This window comes from Trichomycterus rosablanca, chromosome 9 (genome assembly GCF_030014385.1).
Source record: "Trichomycterus rosablanca isolate fTriRos1 chromosome 9, fTriRos1.hap1, whole genome shotgun sequence".
NCBI classification, from domain to species: domain Eukaryota; kingdom Metazoa; phylum Chordata; class Actinopteri; order Siluriformes; family Trichomycteridae; genus Trichomycterus; species Trichomycterus rosablanca.
In genome coordinates, this window is record NC_085996.1 from 32637296 (window position 1) to 32657981 (window position 20686).

The following is a 20686-nucleotide window of genomic DNA, read 5'->3' on the forward strand; positions in this document are numbered from 1 at the left end:
ACACAGTGCAGACAGTAAGCAGTGTGATAAATACAAAGTACTACAATAAATGGGTGGTACGACGGCTCAGTAGGTAGCACTGTTGTCTCACAGCGAGAAGGTCCTGGGTTTGGGTTCGTTTCCCAGGTGGAGCAGTCTGGGTCCTTTCTGTGTGGAGTTTGCATGTTCTCTTCTTGTGTCTGTGTGGGTTTCCTTCCACAGTGCAAAGACGTGTAAGTTTGGTGAAGTGGAGATACAAAATTGCCCAAGATGGTGTATGACTTTGAACTTGCATTGGTGAATTAAACAGGCGACATGCTGGCTCGGTGGGTGGCACTGTTTCCTCACAGCAAGAAGGTCCTAGATTTGGGTTCGATTCCCAGGTGGAGCGGTCCGGGTCTTTTCTGTGTGGAGTCTGCATGTTCTCTTTGTGTCTGGTTGGGTTTCCTCCCACAGTCCTTCAACAATCCAGGTCCTTCAAGACGTGTACATTTTGGAGAATTGGATGTACAAAATTGCCTGTCATTGTGGTTTACATTGAACTTAAATTGTTAAATCGCATGTAACTTGTAACTGTAACAAATGCTACGGTACCTTCTTTTAGACAGCAGGAGAAATACAAAGACCTGCTTGGTGGGTAGCACTGTTACCTCACAGCAAGAAGGTCCTGGGTTTGGGTTCAATTCCCAGGTGGAGCAGTCTGGGTTTTTTCTGTGTAGAGTTTGCATGTTCTCTTCTTGTGTCTGTGTGGGTTTCCTTTCACGGTGCAAATACGTGTAAGTTTGGACAATTGGAGGCACAAAATTGTCCATGATGACATAGAACTTCATTTGATGAATTGCATGTAACCTGTAACTGTAACAAATTCTGCGAATGCTACGGTACTTTTATCCAGACAGCAAAAGATTGAAGAGTTTGTGTGAGGGATGTGAAGAGCCCTTTACAATGCTGAAGGTTTTGTGGATGCAGCATGTGGTGTAGATGTCTCTGATGGATGGAAAAGAGACCTCGAGGAATTTTTTTTTCACTATTCGCTGGAGACTTTTGCCACCAGAGATAGCGCAATTCCCTAACCAGACAGTAATGCAGCTGCTCAAGATGCTCTCTGTAGTGCGTGGTGGGGAGGGTGAGGGGGGTGTTGAGCTCTTCTTCGCTTGTCATCATTCAGAGTTAAGGTTTCGAATACATCGTATCAAATCTCAGCTCTGCCTTCCGACTAGGCTGGGCTGTTGTGGCCCTCCATACACAGTGCTCGTCAGTGTATGAACTCGACTCGTGCAGGTGAAAAATGCAGTCTGTACTGACTGTACGTGCCGGAGGGGGCGTATGTCAGTTGAGAGGCGTCCTCAGTCAGCGGTGAAGGGTCGAATCAGTATAGAGGACGCATTCAGGGTCATTGGACACGTCTAGATTAGGGGGAAAAATTGGGGGAAAAAAGAGGGGAAAAATAGTGAGTGAGTGAGTGTTCTAGCACATAGCACATTAACTACAGAGTAATAAGTGTACATTACAACTGTCAACACAGATCCAGGATTAGGCCTAGAGTTCTCTGTGTATGGATTTCTCATTGTTTGGTCTCCTTGTGTGTTAAAGGAGTTACAACTAATATTTAAAGAAAGTTTTACACCTCATGTGAAACGCCTACTGGACAAATGAAGCCTCATATGACAAAGTCAAACAGTAGACAGGTGGAGTGAGGACTAAGGGATGAAGAAGGGATTTTGACTGCTTTGTCTTCTTCTGTTTTGTTTGCACAAGTGTTTGCATTTCTCTCAGCCTTCTGGTTTTCCCTGCATGAGGCACAAGGCTGTATGGCCATGACCCAAATGGTTTGTGGAAGCTCAAAAGCTCATACAGCTGAGGCGGATCGTCATCCTCACACAAAACTGTTTACTGTGGAACTGGTTCTCTCAGGCTAACAGCAGCCATATATCTTTTTCTTTCACTGAGCCGAATCCAGTAATTGGGGTATTGATTAGAGAGAGATGTATGCAGGGAGGGGTGGAGGTGTTTTTATCAAGTGAGTCTAAACTCTACTGGTTTTTTGTTCCAGTTTGCTGTTGGTCGTGGTTAGGTCTAAATGATTGGTCAGAATGTTAATTCATTGTCTATAAGTCAAGTTAAATTTATTTGTATAGCTCTTTTTACCATAGACATTTGCTGCTTCCGAAATCGCATACTTAAACAGTACGTACTAAATTGAAGGCAGTGCGCGGCACGATGGCTATGTGGGTAGCACTGTCGCCTCACAGCAAGAAGGTCCTGGGTTCGATCCCCAGGTGGGGCGGTCCAGGTCCTTTCTGTGCAGAGTTTGCATGTTCTCCCCATGTCTGCGTGGGTTTCCTCCAGGTGCTCCGGTTTCCTCCCACAGTCTAAAAACATGCAACCAGGCTAATTGGAGACACTGAATTGTCCTATAGGTACCTAGACACTAGGATGCATAAACCAGTGCATTATAGTGCAGATCCCAAGCCAGGATAAATAGGGAGGGTTGTGTCAGGAAGGGCATCCGGCGTAAAAACTGTGCCAAATCAATAATGCTGATCACGATCCGCGACCCCTAACGCGAGCAGCCGAGGAAATAGGATAGGACTAAATTGGAGGCAGTGCGCACTGCTGGGCCGGTAAAGCAGTATGCTCTTTCAGTACGCGAGTGTGCAGTATGCACGCAACCTCAGAAGTACTACGTCCACCATCCTACCAACATCACATGATGCTTGACATACCATCGCCACAGTTCTAACAATTTTAAAATCAGACAAAATTAATTCTGTTGTTCTCCACAAAGCTACTCATAACATTATTAAGGGTTGTACTTAAACATAACATTTTTAATTTTTGTCTTATTCCGCCTTCTGCCATCTTTCTTCTTCGCTACGAATGCCTTTGCAGCTCCATTTGAATGATAGGGTAGATTATCGGACCGCAGGTGTGCTGTGTTTGCATACTCAAAATTGGCTGCCGATGTAGTAGGTCATCCGGATACTTTTCGCATACTGTTTAATAAATACTACGTATTCGGACACACTAACCGCTCTGTGTTCAGTATGGAAGTATGCGATTTCGGAAGCAGCCATTGTCTCAAAGCAACTTTACAAAATTCAGGACCAACAGACCAAAACACTCCCGTTGAGCAAGCCAAGGGCAACAGTGACAAAGAAAAACTCCTGTAAAATTGCAGGAGGAAACCTTGAGAGGAACCAGACTCAGCAGGGACCCATCTTCCTTGGGTGGTCTGAAGGCCTATAACAGCATGTTTCTGATCTGACAACACCTGCTTCCTACTCTCTTAATAACTGTGGAAGGGAGAAGGGTGTACTTTTTCTTATCCAGTGTTTTAATGTTTGCTTTAAAAGAAACAATGAGTACGTTTCACTCATTCATCTTCTTTACATCTGAGGTTATTTGTATGTTTTTTAAGACTGTGAGGAACCTACAGTTGTTTTTAGGCTCTGTTAAATGAAAACATAATTGAAAAAGGATGTACTTTCTTTATAAAAAAAACTGTACAAAATCTAATCAAGGTCAGGTGATGATGTGGAAGCTCATTGGTTAAGGTACTAGACCAGTGGTTCTCAAACCTTTTCTGTCCCAACAAAATGCTGACAAAACCAGGCCGAGTTTAAAGATCATGAATGTTCCTTTCACCTTTATTTCAGTAATTTCTGTTGTACTTGACTTTATCAAACCACTTTTTGACATATCATTAAACTGCTCCTTCAATCAGTCTGCTCCAACAAGCAGTCTTTATTGCTGTCAGTAGCCTCGTCCACTTGTAAGGTGAAACATTTGTGTTTTTGTTTTTCAGTGAGCTGTTCTTTAAGATCATTTGAAATATGGCATATACGTCTAGCATATACGTGTCTTCTTAATTTGTTGGGTCTCATACTATCAGCTGCCTGAGTTTTTAGACATAAAATACAAACTGGTCTCTCCTCCTCTCCCACTACATTCATTGTGAACCCAAGAGCTTCGTCATATTTTCTTGACTTGGTTTTTGGTTGATTACCGTCAATTGTTTTATATGTCTTGGGGCCGGGTCCTTTCTGTGTGGAGTTTGCATGTTCTCCCTGTGTCTGCGTGGGTTTACTCCAGGTGCTCCGGTTTCCTCCCACAGTCCAAAAACATGCAAGTGAGGTAAATTGGAGATACTGAATTGTCCATTACTGTGTTCGATATAACCTTGAGTGAACTGATTAACCTTGTGTAGTGAGTAACTACCGTTCCTGTCATGAATGTAACCCAACATGACGTTAAAATCCTAATAAACAAACACAGTGTAAGTTGTTTGGTTAAAATCAGCTGCTAAATGCCGTAAATGTAATATGTGATAATCAGGACAGATGTAGTCACAGGTTGCTGCACTATGACCCACAAACTTTACTGTAAAGGAGACTCAACACTGAATTAACATGATCAATGACTAATAGTCTTGACAATTATTTCTCATTTTAGGGGTCTATCTAAAGTCCATGCATCTATTACCCTGCCCACCAGGTTTAAACAACTTTGCCTACACAGACATTATTGGCCAAGTCTTGGGGGTGGGGCAAAGCCCTGTGATAAATTAGCGCCTGTCCAGGGTATTCCTGCCCTGCGCTCAGTGTTTCTCAGTTGATGAATATGAAATAACTATTATGAAGCCAAGCTGTTGTAACATGTGCAGAATGTGGGTTGGCATCAAGCTGCTAAAACAAGCCAGAATGTCCATTTAAAAGACGTAGTCTAAATGGGAAAATATGGTGCTCAAAAATGTGTATTCACTCAAAAAGTTACAGTGATAACAGTTTGAATGGTCTTTTCCTCTTTGTCCTTTAGAAAATGACATCCATTATTTAAAAAAAACTGATTAAAAGGTCAACTTTTCAGCACTCTCAAGCACATGAACCACTTTGCTTCAATCATTCTAGCACAAAGAGGTCAGCAACGTTTTTGGATGTTGTTGACATATGAAATTTGCATAGTATAGTCTTAATCTGCAAATTGTATTACCAAACCCATAAATTTAAGAGTCAAGACTTTATTGTATTCCTCACATACACCGATCAACCATAACATTAAAACCACCTCCTTGTTTCTGCACTTACTGTCCATTTTATCAGCTCCACTTACCATATAGAAGCACTTTGTAGTTCTACAATTACTGACTGTAGTCCATCTTTTTCTCTGCATGCTTTGTTAGCCCTCTTTCATGCTGTTCTTCAATGGTCAGGACTCTCCCAGGACCACTACAGAGCAGGTATTATTTGGGTGGTGGGTCATTCTCAGCACTGCAGTGACACTGACATGGTGGTGGTGTGTTAGTGTGTTGTGCTGGTATGAGTGGATCAGACACAGCAATGCTGATGGAGTTTTTAAACACCTCACTGTCACTGCTGGACTGAAAATAGTCCACCAACCAAAAATGTCCAGCCAACAGCACCCTGTGGGTAGCGTCTTGTGACCACTAATGAAGGTCTAGAAGATGAGCAACTCAAAAAGCAGCAATAGATGAGCGATCGTCTCTGACTTTACATCTACAAGGTGGACCAACTAGGTAGGAATGTCTAATAGAGTGGACAGTGAGTGGACACGGTATTTAAAATCTCCAGCAGAGCTGCTGTGTCTGATCCACTCATACCAGCACAACACACACTAACACACCACCACCATGTCATTGTCACTGCAGTGCTGAGAATGATCCACCATCTAAATAATACCTACTCTGTAGTGGTCCTGTGGGGGTCCTGACTATTAAGGAACAGTATAAAAGGGGGCTAACAAAGTATGCAGAGAAACAGATGGACTACAGTCAGTAATTGTAGAACTATAAAGTGATCCTCTATGGTAAGTGGAGCTGATAAAATGGACAGTGAGTGTAGAAACAAGGAGGTGGTTTTAATGTTATGGCTGATTAGTGTATGCACAGTAAACAGTCAGTTACACTGAACAATAAGAATCTTCTTCTGTTCCAGCTAGATTACAATAGAAGATTAAATATATAAAAAATCTAAAACGAAGCAGTAAATAAAAAAAAGTAACAACAACAAAGAATAAAAAATGTCTTATATACATGAGGTAAATAAAATGCTATTCATTACAGAGGCATGCTGATTTTTAATGCAGTGATTAAGGTTCAGCACTGGGGTTTTAACCTTGTCTTTAATGATCATAGATTATTCGTTATTGCAGGCTTTTTTGCAAGTGCCAATCCTTAACCCGTCCTTAATAATAAACTAAAAATGAGCATGAGGATCACATTCAGGCCGTGTTCGCTGGTCTTTCTGTGTGTTTTAGAAATTACAGCTGTTAAAAGGATGTTTATTGTTACTGACAAGGATGCTTAGGGTGTATCTTGTTTGCAGTCCTCAGAGTCAAACACACACACACACACACACACACACACACAGGTCTTGGCCCTTATGTAAATAAATCTCAAATGGTCTGACACTTTTCAGTTTATTTTATATATAAACATATATCATATTTTTTCCAAAGTTGTATATACTGTACATGCACTGAGCATTTTGTGTCACCTAGACAATTACTGACTGTAGCTCATCTATTGCTCTGCACATCTTTCACCCCTCTGTCCCCCATTTCTTCTCTTGTACTAATTTTGATTACTCCAGTTCACTATAAGAACAGAACATACTAGACATCTTTGTTGTCACGCCATGAAGTCATTTATGTTTTAAATGTTTATTAAGCCACACTAGGAAGCAGAAACCCAGATCATTTCCTTTAGGAAATGAGCATTCAATCCTCCAGTGATTCAGATATGTCCGTTATGGACTTGAGCTGGAATTTTGCCCGTCATCATCCGATCTGATGTTTATGAGTGCCTCACTGTCATTTATCTGAAAGTCATGTTGAAACCTGAGAGGACTGGGTATTACCTCAAGGACAATTTAAATGGGTGGCACTAGAGGACTCTTGTGTATGGAGAAAACATTGTACTTTAAATAAAAGGCTTTGTCTTTAGTGTTAAAGCACAGACTACACTTTGATTTTATTATGTATTGCCTTTTACATATCACTGCTAATACTGACAGAGTGGCTTAATGAAGCTTGCTTTTGTTGGACAGTGAACAGAATATGTTTTCTGACACAAATATTTAGCTTTCTGCTTACAGTAGAGCAGCATCCGTAATTGTGAGGTGTGCAGTAAGATGCTCTAGCTACAGACAAAGGTGCTTGGGTGGTGCGCACACTACTGCTGGTGTTATTGACTGGTCGTGCGTCTACATAAAGACATGATTGGCTGTGCCATGGCGGTTTGGTGTGTTTTACTGAATTGTGTCCAGTGATTACGGGGAAACTGGACGACCCTGAAAATTATAAAGCAATGGTAAACAAAAAATAAAATGAAAAAAGAACAGACAGACTAGAAAGTAGTAGGTCTGGTTTTCAAACACTTTAAAGAAATATTATTTCAAATAAATTCTCAAAGGTGACAAGAAGGTTCTGGATTTCTGGTCAGATGGTCTGTAGTTTAAGGCCCTCAACCCAATTGTATTTAGTCCCTGCATTGTATTTAGTCCCAATTGAAAGTGGATAAAAGCTTTTGCTGAATGCCTTAAATGTAAATACTGCATTGTCCCTATCAACTGGATCCTATAAACGTTATTGTGTTGCATACAACGGATTGCATCCTACTAGTCTAATGTGCTATTGACTAGGAATGTAACGATGCACCACAAGACAGTTAATAACCAATGCAAAAGTTCCACGATTCAAATGGATTTGACATGTACAGTATAATGAATTGAAATAAAATTTAAGAGTCAAGACTTTATTGTATTACTCACATACACCGATCAACCATAACATTAAAACCACCTCCTTGTTTCTACACTCACTGTCCATTTTATCAGCTCCACTTACCATATAGAAGCACTTTATAGTTCTACAATTACTGACTGTAGTCCATCTGTTTCTCTACATACTTTTTTAGCCTGCTTTCACCACAGAGCAGGTATTATTTAGGTGGTGGATGATTCTCAGCACTGCAGTGACAATGACATGGTGGTGGTGTGTTAGTGTGTGTTGTGCTCGTATGAGTGGATCAGACACAGCAGCGCTGCTGTCCACTCACTGTCCACTCTATTAGACACTCCTACCTAGTTGGTTCACTTTGTAGATGTAAAGTCAGAGACGATCGCTCATCTATTGCTGCTGTTTGAGTTGGTCATCTTCTACCAACTCTGCCTACGGGGCGCTGTTGGCTGGATATATTTTTGGTTGGTGGACTATTCTCAGTCCAGCAGTGACAGTGAGTTGTTTAAAAACTCCATCAGCACTGCTGTGTCTTATCCACTAATACCAGCACAACACACACTAACACACCACCACCATGTCAGTGTAAGTGCAGTGCTGAGAATGACCCACCACCCAAATAATACCTACTCTGTAGTGGTCCTGTGGGGGTCCTGACCATTAAAGAACAGGGTGAAAGCAGGCAAAAAATGTATGTAGAGAAACAAATAGATTACAGTTAGTAATTGTAGAACTACAAAGTGCTTCTATATGGTAAGTGAAGCTGATAAAATGGACAGTGAGTGTAGAAACAAGGAGGTGGTCATAATGTTATGCCTCATCAGTGTAGGTTACATTTATTACCAGTTTTGTCTTATCTTCCATTAATGAAAATGAAATGCTCACATATAAACCATTCAAGGGTCCAAATGCATGTCTGGCACCATGAGTGATAGTTGTGACACACAGGGAAGCACAAGTCTGGAATTTGCTTCTTTTTTCATGAGTTAATGGTGTTTTTGAAAGGGTACTTTTTCTCCAAAGTACTTACAAGGATGTGTTTAATTTGGGGAAAGCCCCACTGTCCCAACATTTAGAGTGCTGTAATACAGTAGGCTAAGTGATGGAGTGGAAACAGCTTGACCTTTTGCTAGAACATTGAAACGTTGTTTATACTCTGAAGTTTTAATACAAAGTACTACTGCTTTCTGCTTTTTTCCTAAAATGGTTTGCACAGGTGCTGGAAACATGGGAATCATGTGCTGTAGGAATCCCTACTCAAAACACAGCAGGCTTTCCGTTTTAAAACCCATTAAAAATCCAAGATACCAGAAGATACCAAGATAACAGCAGAGAGGAACTGCATAAGCTTTTGTACTGTTGCATTAATGTCTTGGTTCGCTAATGAATGAGTAAAGTGTATTTGTTTGTTTGTTTATTATGATTTTAACGTCATGTTTTACACTTTGGTTACATTCATGACAGGAACAGTAGTTACTCATTGCACAAGGTTCATCAGTTCACACAAGGTTATATCGAACACAGTCCTGGACAATTTAGTATCTCCAATTCACCTCACTTGCATGTTTTTGGACTGTGGGAGGAAACCGGTGCACCCGGAGTAAACCCACGCAGACATGGGGAGAACATGCCAACTTTGCACAGAAAGGACCCGGACCGCCCCACCTGGGCATTGACCCCAGGACCTTCTTGCTGTGAGGCGACAGTGCTACCAACTTAGCCACAGTAAAGTGTATTTGAGTGGACATATCTGTGCATTTTTCCAAGTTGGCTTTGTATGTGTCCTCATGTAGTGCACAGGTTCTTCATGTTTTCTCTTTTCCTTCATTCTAGTTCAGTCAGCAGCCATGACGAAGTCTTATGAATTCAACTGGCAGAAGCATGTCCCTAATTTCCTGCAGGAAGGTGCCTTGTTTGACAGATATGATGAGGTAAGCTGTCACTTCCTCTTCTTTGATCATTTACAAACATGGCACTACCAGTGCAGAGCATGTAGTGTTTTACAGGTTCAGTGGGTAGAATTTCTTGGTGTAGCTAGGCAAACTACAAAAACAAAAACATCGGATAGTAAAGAGTAAAAAGTTTGTTTACGTATTGACTTTTTATTTCATAGATCAGCTTTATCATTCGAGTAAAATAATAATACACCAAGTTAGCTCTGAGGAGAAATACAGTCAGCTTTGGAGATAAACAACTAGTTCTGAGGAGAAACACAATCAGCTTCAACATGAAACACAGCCAGCTCCGAGGAAAAACACAGTCAGGTAAAAAACACAATTAGCTTTAAGAAGACATGCTGTTAGCTCTGAGAAGAAATACAGAGTAAACAGAGTTATCTCTGGGAAAAAAACACAGTCTGCATCAAGGAGAAACACAGCTCTAATACAGTCAGCTTCAAGGTGAAACACAGTTTGCTCTGAAGTTAGCTCTGAGGAGAAAAACTAACAGCTGTAGGAGAAACAAACAGCTTTAAGGAGAACACTCTGTCAGCTCTGAGGAGAAACAGCTTTAAGGAGAAGCACAGTCACATTTGAGGAGAAACAGTTGGCTCTGAGGAAAAACACAGCCTGCTTTGTCCAGACACAGAGTCAGATTCAAGGAGAAACACAATAAAAACACAGTCAGCCTTGAGTGGAGAATTAATCTCTGAGGAGAAACACGGTCAGCTTTAAGTAGGAACACAGTCAGCTTTAGATAGGAACACAGTCAGCTTTAAAAAGAAACACAGTCAGCTTCAAGTAGAAACAGTCAGCTCTTAGTAGAAACACAGTCAGCTTCAAGGAGAAACACAGTCAGCTTCAAGGAGAAACAGTCAGCTTTAAGGAGAAACACAGTCAGCTTCAAGGAGAAACATAGTCAGCTTTAAGGAGAAACACAGTCAGCTTCAAGGAGAAACAGATAGCTCTGAGGGAAAACACAGTCAGCTTCAAGGAGAAACACAGTCAGCTTCAAGGAGAAACACAGTCAGCTTCAAGTAGAAACAGTCAGCTTAAAGGAGAAACACAGTTAGCTCTAAAGAAAAACACAGTCAGCTCTGAGAAGAAACAGTTAGTTTAAAGGAACACAGTCAGCTTAAAGTAGGAACACAGTCAGGTTTAAGTAGAAACAGTCAGTTTTAAGTGGAAACACAGTCAGCTTCTAGTAGGAACACAGTCAGCTTTAAGTGGAAACACAGTCAGCTTTAAGTGGAAACAGTCAGCTTTAAGTAGGAACACAGTTAGCTTTAAGTAGGAACACAGTCAGCTTCTAGTAGGAACACAGTCAGCTTTAAGAAGAAACACAGTCAGCTTTAAGAAGAAACACAGTCAGCTTTAAGTTGAAACACAGCTTTAGGTAGAAACACAGTCAGCTTTAAGTAGGAACACAGTCCGCTTTAAGTAGGAACACAGTCCACTTTAAGGAGAAACACAGTCAGCTTTAAGTTGAAACACATTCAGCTTTAGGTAGAAACACAGTCAGCTTTAAGTAGGAACACAGTCAGCTTTAAGGAGAAACACATTCAGCTTTAAGGAGAACACAGTCAGCTTTATGGAGAAACACATTCAGCTTTAAGTAGGAACACAGTCAGCTTTAAGGAGAAACACAGCTTTAGGTAGAAACACAGTCAGCTTTAAGTAGGAACACAGTCAGCTTTAAGTAGGAGCACAGTCCGCTTTAAGGAGAAACACATTCAGCTTTAAGTAGAAACACAGCTTTAGGTAGAAACACAGTCAGCTTTAAGGAGAACACAGTCAGCTTTATGGAGAAACACATTCAGCTTTAAGTAGGAACACAGTCAGCTTTAAGGAGAACACATTCAGCTTTAAGTAGGAACACAGTCAGCTTTAAGTTGAAACACAGCTTTAGGTAGAAACACAGTCAGCTTTATGTAGGAACACAGTCAGCTTTAAGGAGAAACACATTCAGCTTTAAGGAGAACACATTCAGCTTTAAGGAGAACACAGTCAGCTTTAAGGAGAACACATTCAGCTTTAAGTAGGAACACAGTCAGCTTAAAGGAGAAACACATTCAGCTTTAAGTAGGAACACAGTCAGCTTTAAGGAGAAACACATTCAGCTTTAAGGAGAAACACATTCAGCTTTAAGGAGAACACAGTTAGCTTTATGGAGAAACACATTCAGCTTTAAGAAGAAACACATTCAGCTTTAAGGAGAAACACATTCAGCTTTAAGGAGAACACAGTCAGCTTTATGGAGAAACACATTCAGCTTTAAGGAGAACACAGTCAGCTTTAAGGAGAAACACATTCAGCTTTAAGGAGAAACACATTCAGCTTTAAGGAGAACACAGTTAGCTTTATGGAGAAACACATTCAGCTTTAAGGAGAACACATTCAGCTTTAAGGAGAACACAGTCAGCTTTATGGAGAAACACAGTCAGCTTTATGGATAAACACAGTCAGCTTTAAGGAGAAACACATTCAGCTTTAAGGAGAAACACATTCAGATTTAAGGAGAACACAGTCAGAACTGTGGAGAAACTGTTGTCAATAACTCCAGCAAACACAAAAACAAACATACAGACTTAAAACTATAATAAGACAGTTTTAAAAGAAACAGGATCAGTCTGGCTTGGCGTTTAAAGGGCTAAAATCTTTAGAGGCTCTGTTACATGAATCATCAACACACGCGACACACGTCTCTAGAGATAGGAACGTCCCTTGTCCCCCTCCCACGGCCTTTCTTCATTTCCCCCAGCTAACTCGATCAGACCACTTAAACAGGCTGAAATGGAACTGGGCTTTGCTCTGACCTGCCTAAGGCACAAGGGAAGCCTAAACATTCAGAGATACGAATCTGTTGAGCAGAGCATTCTAGATCAAGCATACAGTGGGGTCAAAAAGTATTTAGTCAGCCTTTGATTGTGAAAGTTCTCCTACTTAGAAAGATGAGGGAGGTCTGTAATTTTCATCATAGCTACACTTCAACTATCAGAGACTAAATGAGAAAAAAAAATCCAGGAAATCACATTGTAGGATTTTTTAAGAATTTATTTGTAAATTATGGTGGAAAATAAGTATTTGGTCACCCACAAACAAGCAAGATTTCTGGCTCTCAAAGACCTGTAACTTCTTCTTTAAGAAGCTCTTCTGTCCTCCACTCGTTACCTGTATTAATGGCACCTGTTTGACCTCGTTATCTGTATAAAAGACACCTGTTTACAGCCTCAAACAGTCAGACTCCAAACTCAACCATGGCCAAGACCAAAGAGCTGTCGAAGGACACCAGGAAGAAAATTGTAGACCTGCACCAGGCTGGGAGTGTTGTAGAGAAGAGTGAATCTACAATAGGCAAGCAGGTTGGTGTGAATAAATTAACTGTGGGAGCAACTGTAAGAAAATGGAAGACATACAAGACCATTGATAATCTCCCTTGGGGTCAAGATCTCATCCTGTGGGGTCAAAAGGATCATGAGAACGGTGAGCAAAAATCCCAGAACTACACGGAGGGACCTGATGAATGACCTGCAGAGAGCTGGGACTAAAGTACAAAGGCTACCATCAGTAACACACTACGCCGAGAGGGACTCAAATCCTGCAGTGCCAGGCGTGTCCCCCTGCTTAAGCCAGTACATGTCCAGGCCCGTCTGAAGTTTGCCAGAGAGCATATGGATGATCCAGAAGAGGATTGGGAGAATATCATGTGGTCAGATGAGACCAAAATGGAACTTTTTGGTAAAAACTCAACTCGTCATGTTTGGAGGAAGAAGAAGAACCCAAGAACACCATACCTACTGTGAAGCATGGGGGTGGAAACATCATGCTTTGGGGCTGTTTTTCTGCAAAGGGGACAGGACGACTGATCCGTGTTAAGGGAAGAATGAACGAGGCCATGTATCGTTAGATTTTAAGCCAAAACCTCCTTCCATCAGTGAGAGCATTGAAGATGGAACGTGGCTGGGTCTTCCAGCATGACAATGATCCCAAACACACCGCTCGGGCAACGAAGGAGTGGCTCCGTAAAAAGCATTTCAAGGTCCTGGAGTGGCCTAGCCAGTCTCCAGACCTCAACCCCATAGAAAATGTGTGGAGTCCGTGTTGCCCAGCGACAGCCCCAAAACATCACTGGTCTAGAGGAGATCTGCATGGAGGAATGGGCCAAAATACCAGCTACAGTGTGTGCAAACCTGGTGAAGACTTACAGGAAACGTTTGACCCCTGTCATTGCCAACAAAGGTTATGTTACAAAGTATTGAGTTAAACTTTTGTTATTGACCAAATACTTATTTTCCACCATAATTTACAAAATAAATTCTTTAAAAATCCTACAATGTGATTTTCTGGATTTACAGACCTCTCTCACCTTTCTAAGTAGGAGAACCTGCACAATCAGTGGCTGACTAAATACTTTTTGGCCCCACTGTATGTATTATTAAACAACTTTATTCCGATCCGGGGGGGTGGGGGGGCTTGGGGGGGGGGGTTAGATTAGCGGTAAATAAACTTAAAAAGAGCCTCACAGTAAAGATAAACCGGAGCAGCGCGCGTGTGTGTGTTCCTTTGTTCACAGTATCGCTATAAGTGATTCATTGATTCATGAGTTTTTATGTGAAGCGTAAGTTTCTCTTCTCGGTTATCTCTCCGTGTTTACTGTTATTAATTAAATGTCGTGGTTTTAAATAAACACCAACTACTACAGAACATTTTGTGTGACTCTTACATTAAAAAGCTTAATTAAAAAGCTTAATTAAACTGCTATTACCACAGATCTGTAACCGAGTCAGACTCGTGGACTCTAAGGAGCTAAAAGTTTTCTAAAAGTTCAGCAGATGATCCTGAACTAACGAATTTGGTAATGAATAAACTTTTGCCTCGGATTGGCTCTGTAACATTTTCTGTTCTCATCTACATCACAAGGAAGAACCGCTTACGATTTACCAAAGTGAACCAGGAGTTTATATAACGTGCTGATAGAATCGACTCAGATGTGACCGGGTTGAATTATCTTTTTAAAGTAAATATTACAATCAGCAAAATTACATCGTAAGAGCTTTCACGATGGTTTCTGTACGATTGTTGATGAATGGTGATGTGATGGTTGGTGCTTCGTAGCTCAAAGTCTGGATCAATCCACTGAGCTGTTAACTTAACGTGATCTTTATATATCACACGATCGGCTACTTTTAGGAAATATTGCCGATCGCCGATAGCATATTTTGATTAAAAATCGGCCGATACCGATTCATAGCCGATCGATCGTCCCATCTCTAGTTTCCAGTGCCCAGGTGGTGCAGCGGGATTTTCCACTAGCACACCAGTGCCGAGATTCTCCTCGGTTCGAAACTCGGCGTTGCCACCGGTCGGCTGGGCGCCATCTAGCGGGCATAATTGGCAGTTCCTGTAGGGAGGGAGGATCAGAATAGGTGGACGGGGTCTTCAAATGCTGTGTAAGGACCCTGATTGGCGGATGGAGGCCTGTGCAGAGTGCATGGGTGGGAAAGGGTTCCATTAAGGGCTGTGCCCGGGTCGGAGGAGGCGTGAGCAGCACTATACCCATCTTAGCTGCAAAAAATTGGGATCCCCAGCAGCGGAAGACAAATTGACTACACTAAATTGGGAGAAAAGGTAAAATAAAATAAATAAAAATATAAATGATTTCCAGCTACACACTCTGGGACATCTGGATATCCTAAATCTTTTCACAATATTATGTACAGTAGATGTGAAATAATAATGAATAGATCTTTTGCCCTGAGAACCATGAATAAAATTAGGGATGTCACCAGCGCTAAGATTTTAAACTCCACGGTTCGAATCTCAGCTCTTCTACTGGTCAGCTGGGCACCCTCTAGCAGGCACATTTGACAGTGTCTGCAGCAGGCAAAATTGGCTATTAAGTCTGCTGGGTGGGAAAAGACCGGACTAATAAGTGGACAGGGTCTTCAAACGCTGTGCCAGGGCCATGCAGAAGTGGAGGAGCATGGAGATATCTGACCTCGTGTGTGAATCCACCGAGGCATGGATGAAAAAGAAGGGGTCGAGGGACTGCGCACGTGTCGGAGGGGGCGTGGGGCAGGCGAATATACCCTCCTCGGATGCAATCAGGGTCCCCAGCAGCGGAAGACTAATTGGCTACAGTAAATTGGGAGAACAGAGAGAAAATGCATAAATACAATTTTAAATAAATTAGGGTTGTGAGATCTAGAAATTGCACATACAGGCTACATTGTACGGATGGCAGGTTCAGTGCTTTGCATGCCAGTGCAATGCTACCATCATGGTCGGTACTTGTATGAGATATAGCACCATTTATTTACAGGTAGATTATTAGTTAGGAAAAGCTGACACCCAGTCTGTACAACCTCACTGCTGATATCTTGAAATGTATTCTCTGAATTGTAGGAGAAAAATTAACATTGTAGTGCATCTCATTATCAGATTTGCCCTGCAGGGTACAAGTCTCTTGATTAACGCTGCAGATGCCTGGTCGAGGAGTGAGGGTGTAAATAAGACAGGGATCTCGGGGAGAGCACTTACTGTTCATCCTGTTCCCACAGGGCAGCAGACAGTGGATTTTTCTAGCAGGCCACCAACTATGTGCTGGCTGTTGCCTTAAAGGGCATTTGCACCATGGTCTTTCTTTCTGCCCATGTGTGGCAACTTTTAATAATTAAAATTGAATTTATTAGGGTGTAAGTCAATATTTGTTGGTAGTTCATGCCTTTTTATCAGTATTGCGAACGGGTTCACTGTGACAAATAGCACTAGGTCCTCATCGTGCTGAAAGCATGAGCAGAAGTCAGATTAAAAAAAGGGACTAGAGCCTTGAAGTGCCTAAGCGATGATGAGGATGTAAGCAAGGGTCTAGATTCATTTCCTTTAGCTCACTTGTAGCACCACAGACAACATCTGAGTCCAGAGGTTTGGCATGGAAATCTCTACAGGTCACTCACAGCTGCACGAGCTGGTAAAAAGAGTAGACAAGACCATGGAGGAGTTCAGTCTCAGCACTTTCTACAAGGATCCATTGTTTCATATAAGTCTGGCCTGGTGTGTTGGAGATTTCACTGAACAGATGCAGGATGGGTGTTTATCAGAGTTGCAGAGTGTTGTGGACGGTCATGACGACGAACCTTTCCAGATAAAACTGAACTGCAACGAGCTGCGCTGCAAAACTGGAAATAAAGTCTTTCTTTTCCAACTGCAGTGACTAAAAGCAGCCAGACAAGAAACCACTGTGGGAATCTACTAACACCTTCAGACAACTGCTTGAATTTAGGGAGGGCCAGAGGGGCTGGTACTGTCCATACCTTCCATACAGCACAAGGTCAATACGTCAAGCTGCTGTTTGCAACCATACAACTAATGACAAAAAACAATACCGGTATTCAAGTGGCACAGCAGGCGAATATATTAGCCAACTATGAGTTGGTGCCAGCCCTGGATGGGGTATTATCTCCCTGTTACTGCATCAGTAGCTTCTGCTGTCTGGCACAAGTGACGGAAGAGTACAAGGAGAGTAGTGTGGTGCTTCAGAATCCTCCAGTGGCCGGAAACTGAATATATCCAAATATTATCAACAGTAGCTTAGTGGTTACTGAACTAGTAATTAAAAGGTAGCTGGTTCAAGCCCCACTACCACCTAGTTGCCACTGTTGGGTCCCTGAGCAAGGCCCTTAACCCTGAATTGCTCAAACTGTATTCAAACATAATTGTAAGTCGCTTTGGATTAAAGCATCTGATAAATGCTGAAAATGTAAATGTTTAAATGTCTATTTATTTGGGTGGGGGGATCACTTGTTGTATTCTTTAGAGATAACACAAAAGAAAAAAGGAATAAGGGAACAGATATGTTCCTTTTTCTTTTAGTGGAGTAATTGATTCAGTGATATCCATGATCTGTGCACCAGCACTGTGTGGTATCACTTCGATTGTTTCTTTGTTTAGATCCATTACTTTTTATTTCCCTTTGGAAAAAAGTCAGCCAGAAATGACAGCATGAAGTTTTTATTGGAATCACTTGTTCATTAGTTTCTGCTGTGTTTTTCACTGCATTTTTATTATTCATCACTTTCCTTTTCCATGGTGGCTAAGTGGAACCTTATGGCAGTATGTTCAGTATGGCATTGAGAAATGGTCCGGGTCCTTTCTGTGTGGAGTTTGCATGTTCTCCCCGTGTATGTGTGGGTTTCCTCCGGGTGCTCCGGTTTCCTCCCACAGTCCAAAGACATGCGGGTGAGGTGGATTGGAGACACTAAATTGTCCATGACTGTGTTTGATATAACCTTGAACCTGAACTGATGAACCTTGTGTAATGAGTGACTACCGTTTCCTGTCATGAATGTAACCAAAGTGTAAAATATGACGTTAAAATCCTAATAAACAAACAAACAAACTTTCCTTTTCTGCACCAAACCAGAGATAGAAACTAATAAAAAGTGAACTTTAAAAAAATGTTTAAATCAGTGCAGCCTTGGACAGAATTAAAAAATTGATGTCTGCCCAGATTCAAAGCCCTGTGGTGGACTGGCATCCTGTCCAGGGTATTCAATTATTACACCTAGGATAAAGCAAATTTAAATAAAACAAACTTTAGGTCAAAATATAATTTAAAAGTGTTTTATGACCCAGGATGAAGAAACAATTTATTAAGCCCTTAAAATACATATCATAAAGACCTGTGAATTAATGTACAGATGTTCATTGCTATTCTCGCAATAAACTCCCATTCTTCTAATCTTTTATCAGAGATACTGCGTCTAAAGATCAAAGAGTTCAATTAACAGGAACAACATAGTTACCACGGTTTTTAATTTACTAGCTTTTGAAAGCTAGTAAGCCTCTACTTATTAACAAAGAAGCTCATTAAAGTCATTGTCATTGTTAAACCTCACGGGCTAGCCTTCCGTAAAGAAACTAATGAACAGATTACACTTCATTAGTACCCTAAATTAGCCTAATTATGTTTACAAGCACATGCTTTTTTCTTTAAACCAAGTGAGAAATTTTATTCAGACTATTTTCTACTTGAAGAACACTTGAAGCAGACTTAAACACTTGAATTATGCGTGTTTGGATGTATAAAGTTTTTTTAAGATCCTGCATTCTTCAAGTCAAAATGTAGTTCTTTAAGATTTTTACTCTTACTAATTCCAGCTTATAGGCTTTGCAAATTTTTAATCACTGGAATCTCTCTTCCTAACCCGTTCAGACCCCAATTATGTTCCAGTGATGGAAGAAAATAAAAATGTTGTTTTACTGACTGGAATACACTCAAAAACAAATCGAATGTTTTAATTATTATTATTATTTTTTTTTATGTCATTACAATGGACACATGGTCTAAAAGGATTATGTCCAATTTGATTTTAAAGTACCAATAAGGTATTTGTTAACACCATTAAGTGTCTGGAATTAACACAACTCAACTTGTGATATAATCCTGCTGTGTTGGCAATTGTACTGTTGTGAATGTTGTTTCCAACTCCAGTGTTGTGTAAATAATTTGGCCCTAGGAATTTTACAAAGCTTTTTTATTTTTGCAATGTTTGCCACTTTTTGTGTCATTTTTGAATCTGACAGCTTAAAGGTCATGCACATTCATTGTTTGCAGTATGGCATTGAGAAATGTTCTTTTTAATGTTCTTTTTGAAACTCTCTCACAAAGTCTTTGTTGGATCCTCCTTTTCTACCCAATTATGGTACCTTCACATGTTACCTATTCACTTACTTGTTGTGGAATGTTTCAAATATATTAAAATATTTTGAAATATTTTCATTAAATTTGGCCCTGTTACAATTTTGAAGTGTATTGCAGGTATCCATTTAATAAGGATTATATATTTTTAAAAAAACAATGAAAGGCGCAGCGGGATATTCTGCTGCTAGCATCTAGTTTCTGAACTCCTCGGTTCGAAATTCGGTGTTGCCACCGGTCGGCTGGACGCCATCTAGCGGGCATAATTGGCAGTGCCTGCAGCAGATTCTAATTAGCGGCTACCGTATCTGCAGAGTGGGGGTCAGACAATGTGTGGGTGGGTCTTCATACGCTGTGTAAGGACCCTGATTGGCGGAAGAGACGCACGTGCAGAATGCAGGGTCGAGAAGAGGAGGGCTGTACACGTGTCGGAAGAGGCGTGTACAGCGACGTGCTCTTGTTGGATGCAATCTGGTATCTCTGGTAGCAGCAGACGACAAAACTGAGTGCTCTAAATCAGGAGGAAAATGGGAGAAAATGCAAGAAAAAAACAATGAAGTTGGTCAGCCAAAACACAGGAAAGCTTTTCACAGTTTAATAAAGCTTAAAATATTTACATAAAGTCACTGAAATTTGTTTTATTGCTTTTTACAAAATGCCCTAATGGGAATTGGGTTTGTGAATGAAATTGTTTTACTTTATTTATTTTTTAACTTGTTAATTTGTCTCATATTTTGCTAAATGTTCAGAAATTATTTACTGTGGCAAAAATGCAGAAGAAAACTGGAAAAGGAGAAATGACTGTAATTTCAGTAATGTTCTTACCTCACTGTATACACATACATGACTAAAATAACAACTAAAATTGTAATAAACTCTGTAGATGTATTGTTGTGTTTGAGAAAAAGGAACATCCACTGAGTTGACAGTGTCCTGTATTGTGTTCAATACCACTGATGGCACAGACTCAAGTCTTTCAGACTTGCTGTAAAGCTTAAGTGTTCTGTCAGAGTGAAAGTGCTCTCCCAGAGGACTATTTGATGTGCAGTGATGAGAGAGTTTCTTCCTGTCTGTTGGTCCATAATAATCAAACCTGTCTGTTTCCCTGTATTTCCTGAAACCTTTATCACTCTTCACTGCTTTGCTGCCAAACCACCTGCTGTGGTCCACAACTTCAACACTTCACATAAAGAGTTCAGGGTAACCCTGACTTGCCTTTAAATACTGAACAGCAGACAGACTTAAGAACTCAAGTTTGTTTTTGTGCCGAGCGACTGAGGAATATGAAGCAATATGCCGGCTGCCAGCAAGA

The 20686-nt window shown here is 40.9% G+C and overlaps 1 protein-coding gene across 6 annotated transcripts in view; it reads left to right on the plus strand.

Annotated features, from left to right (window-relative positions):
• The window catches only part of LOC134320706 (1-phosphatidylinositol 4,5-bisphosphate phosphodiesterase beta-4-like), a 114885-nt gene that overhangs the window by 38156 nt on the left and 56043 nt on the right, over positions 1–20686 (plus strand). For all 6 annotated transcript variants that reach the window (XM_063002257.1, XM_063002259.1, XM_063002260.1 and 3 more), the window contains exon 4: positions 9571–9668. In XM_063002257.1, the coding sequence (XP_062858327.1) occupies positions 9585–9668 (84 nt within the window). In that variant the 5' untranslated portion in view covers positions 9571–9584. The remainder of the gene's footprint in view (positions 1–9570; positions 9669–20686) is intronic.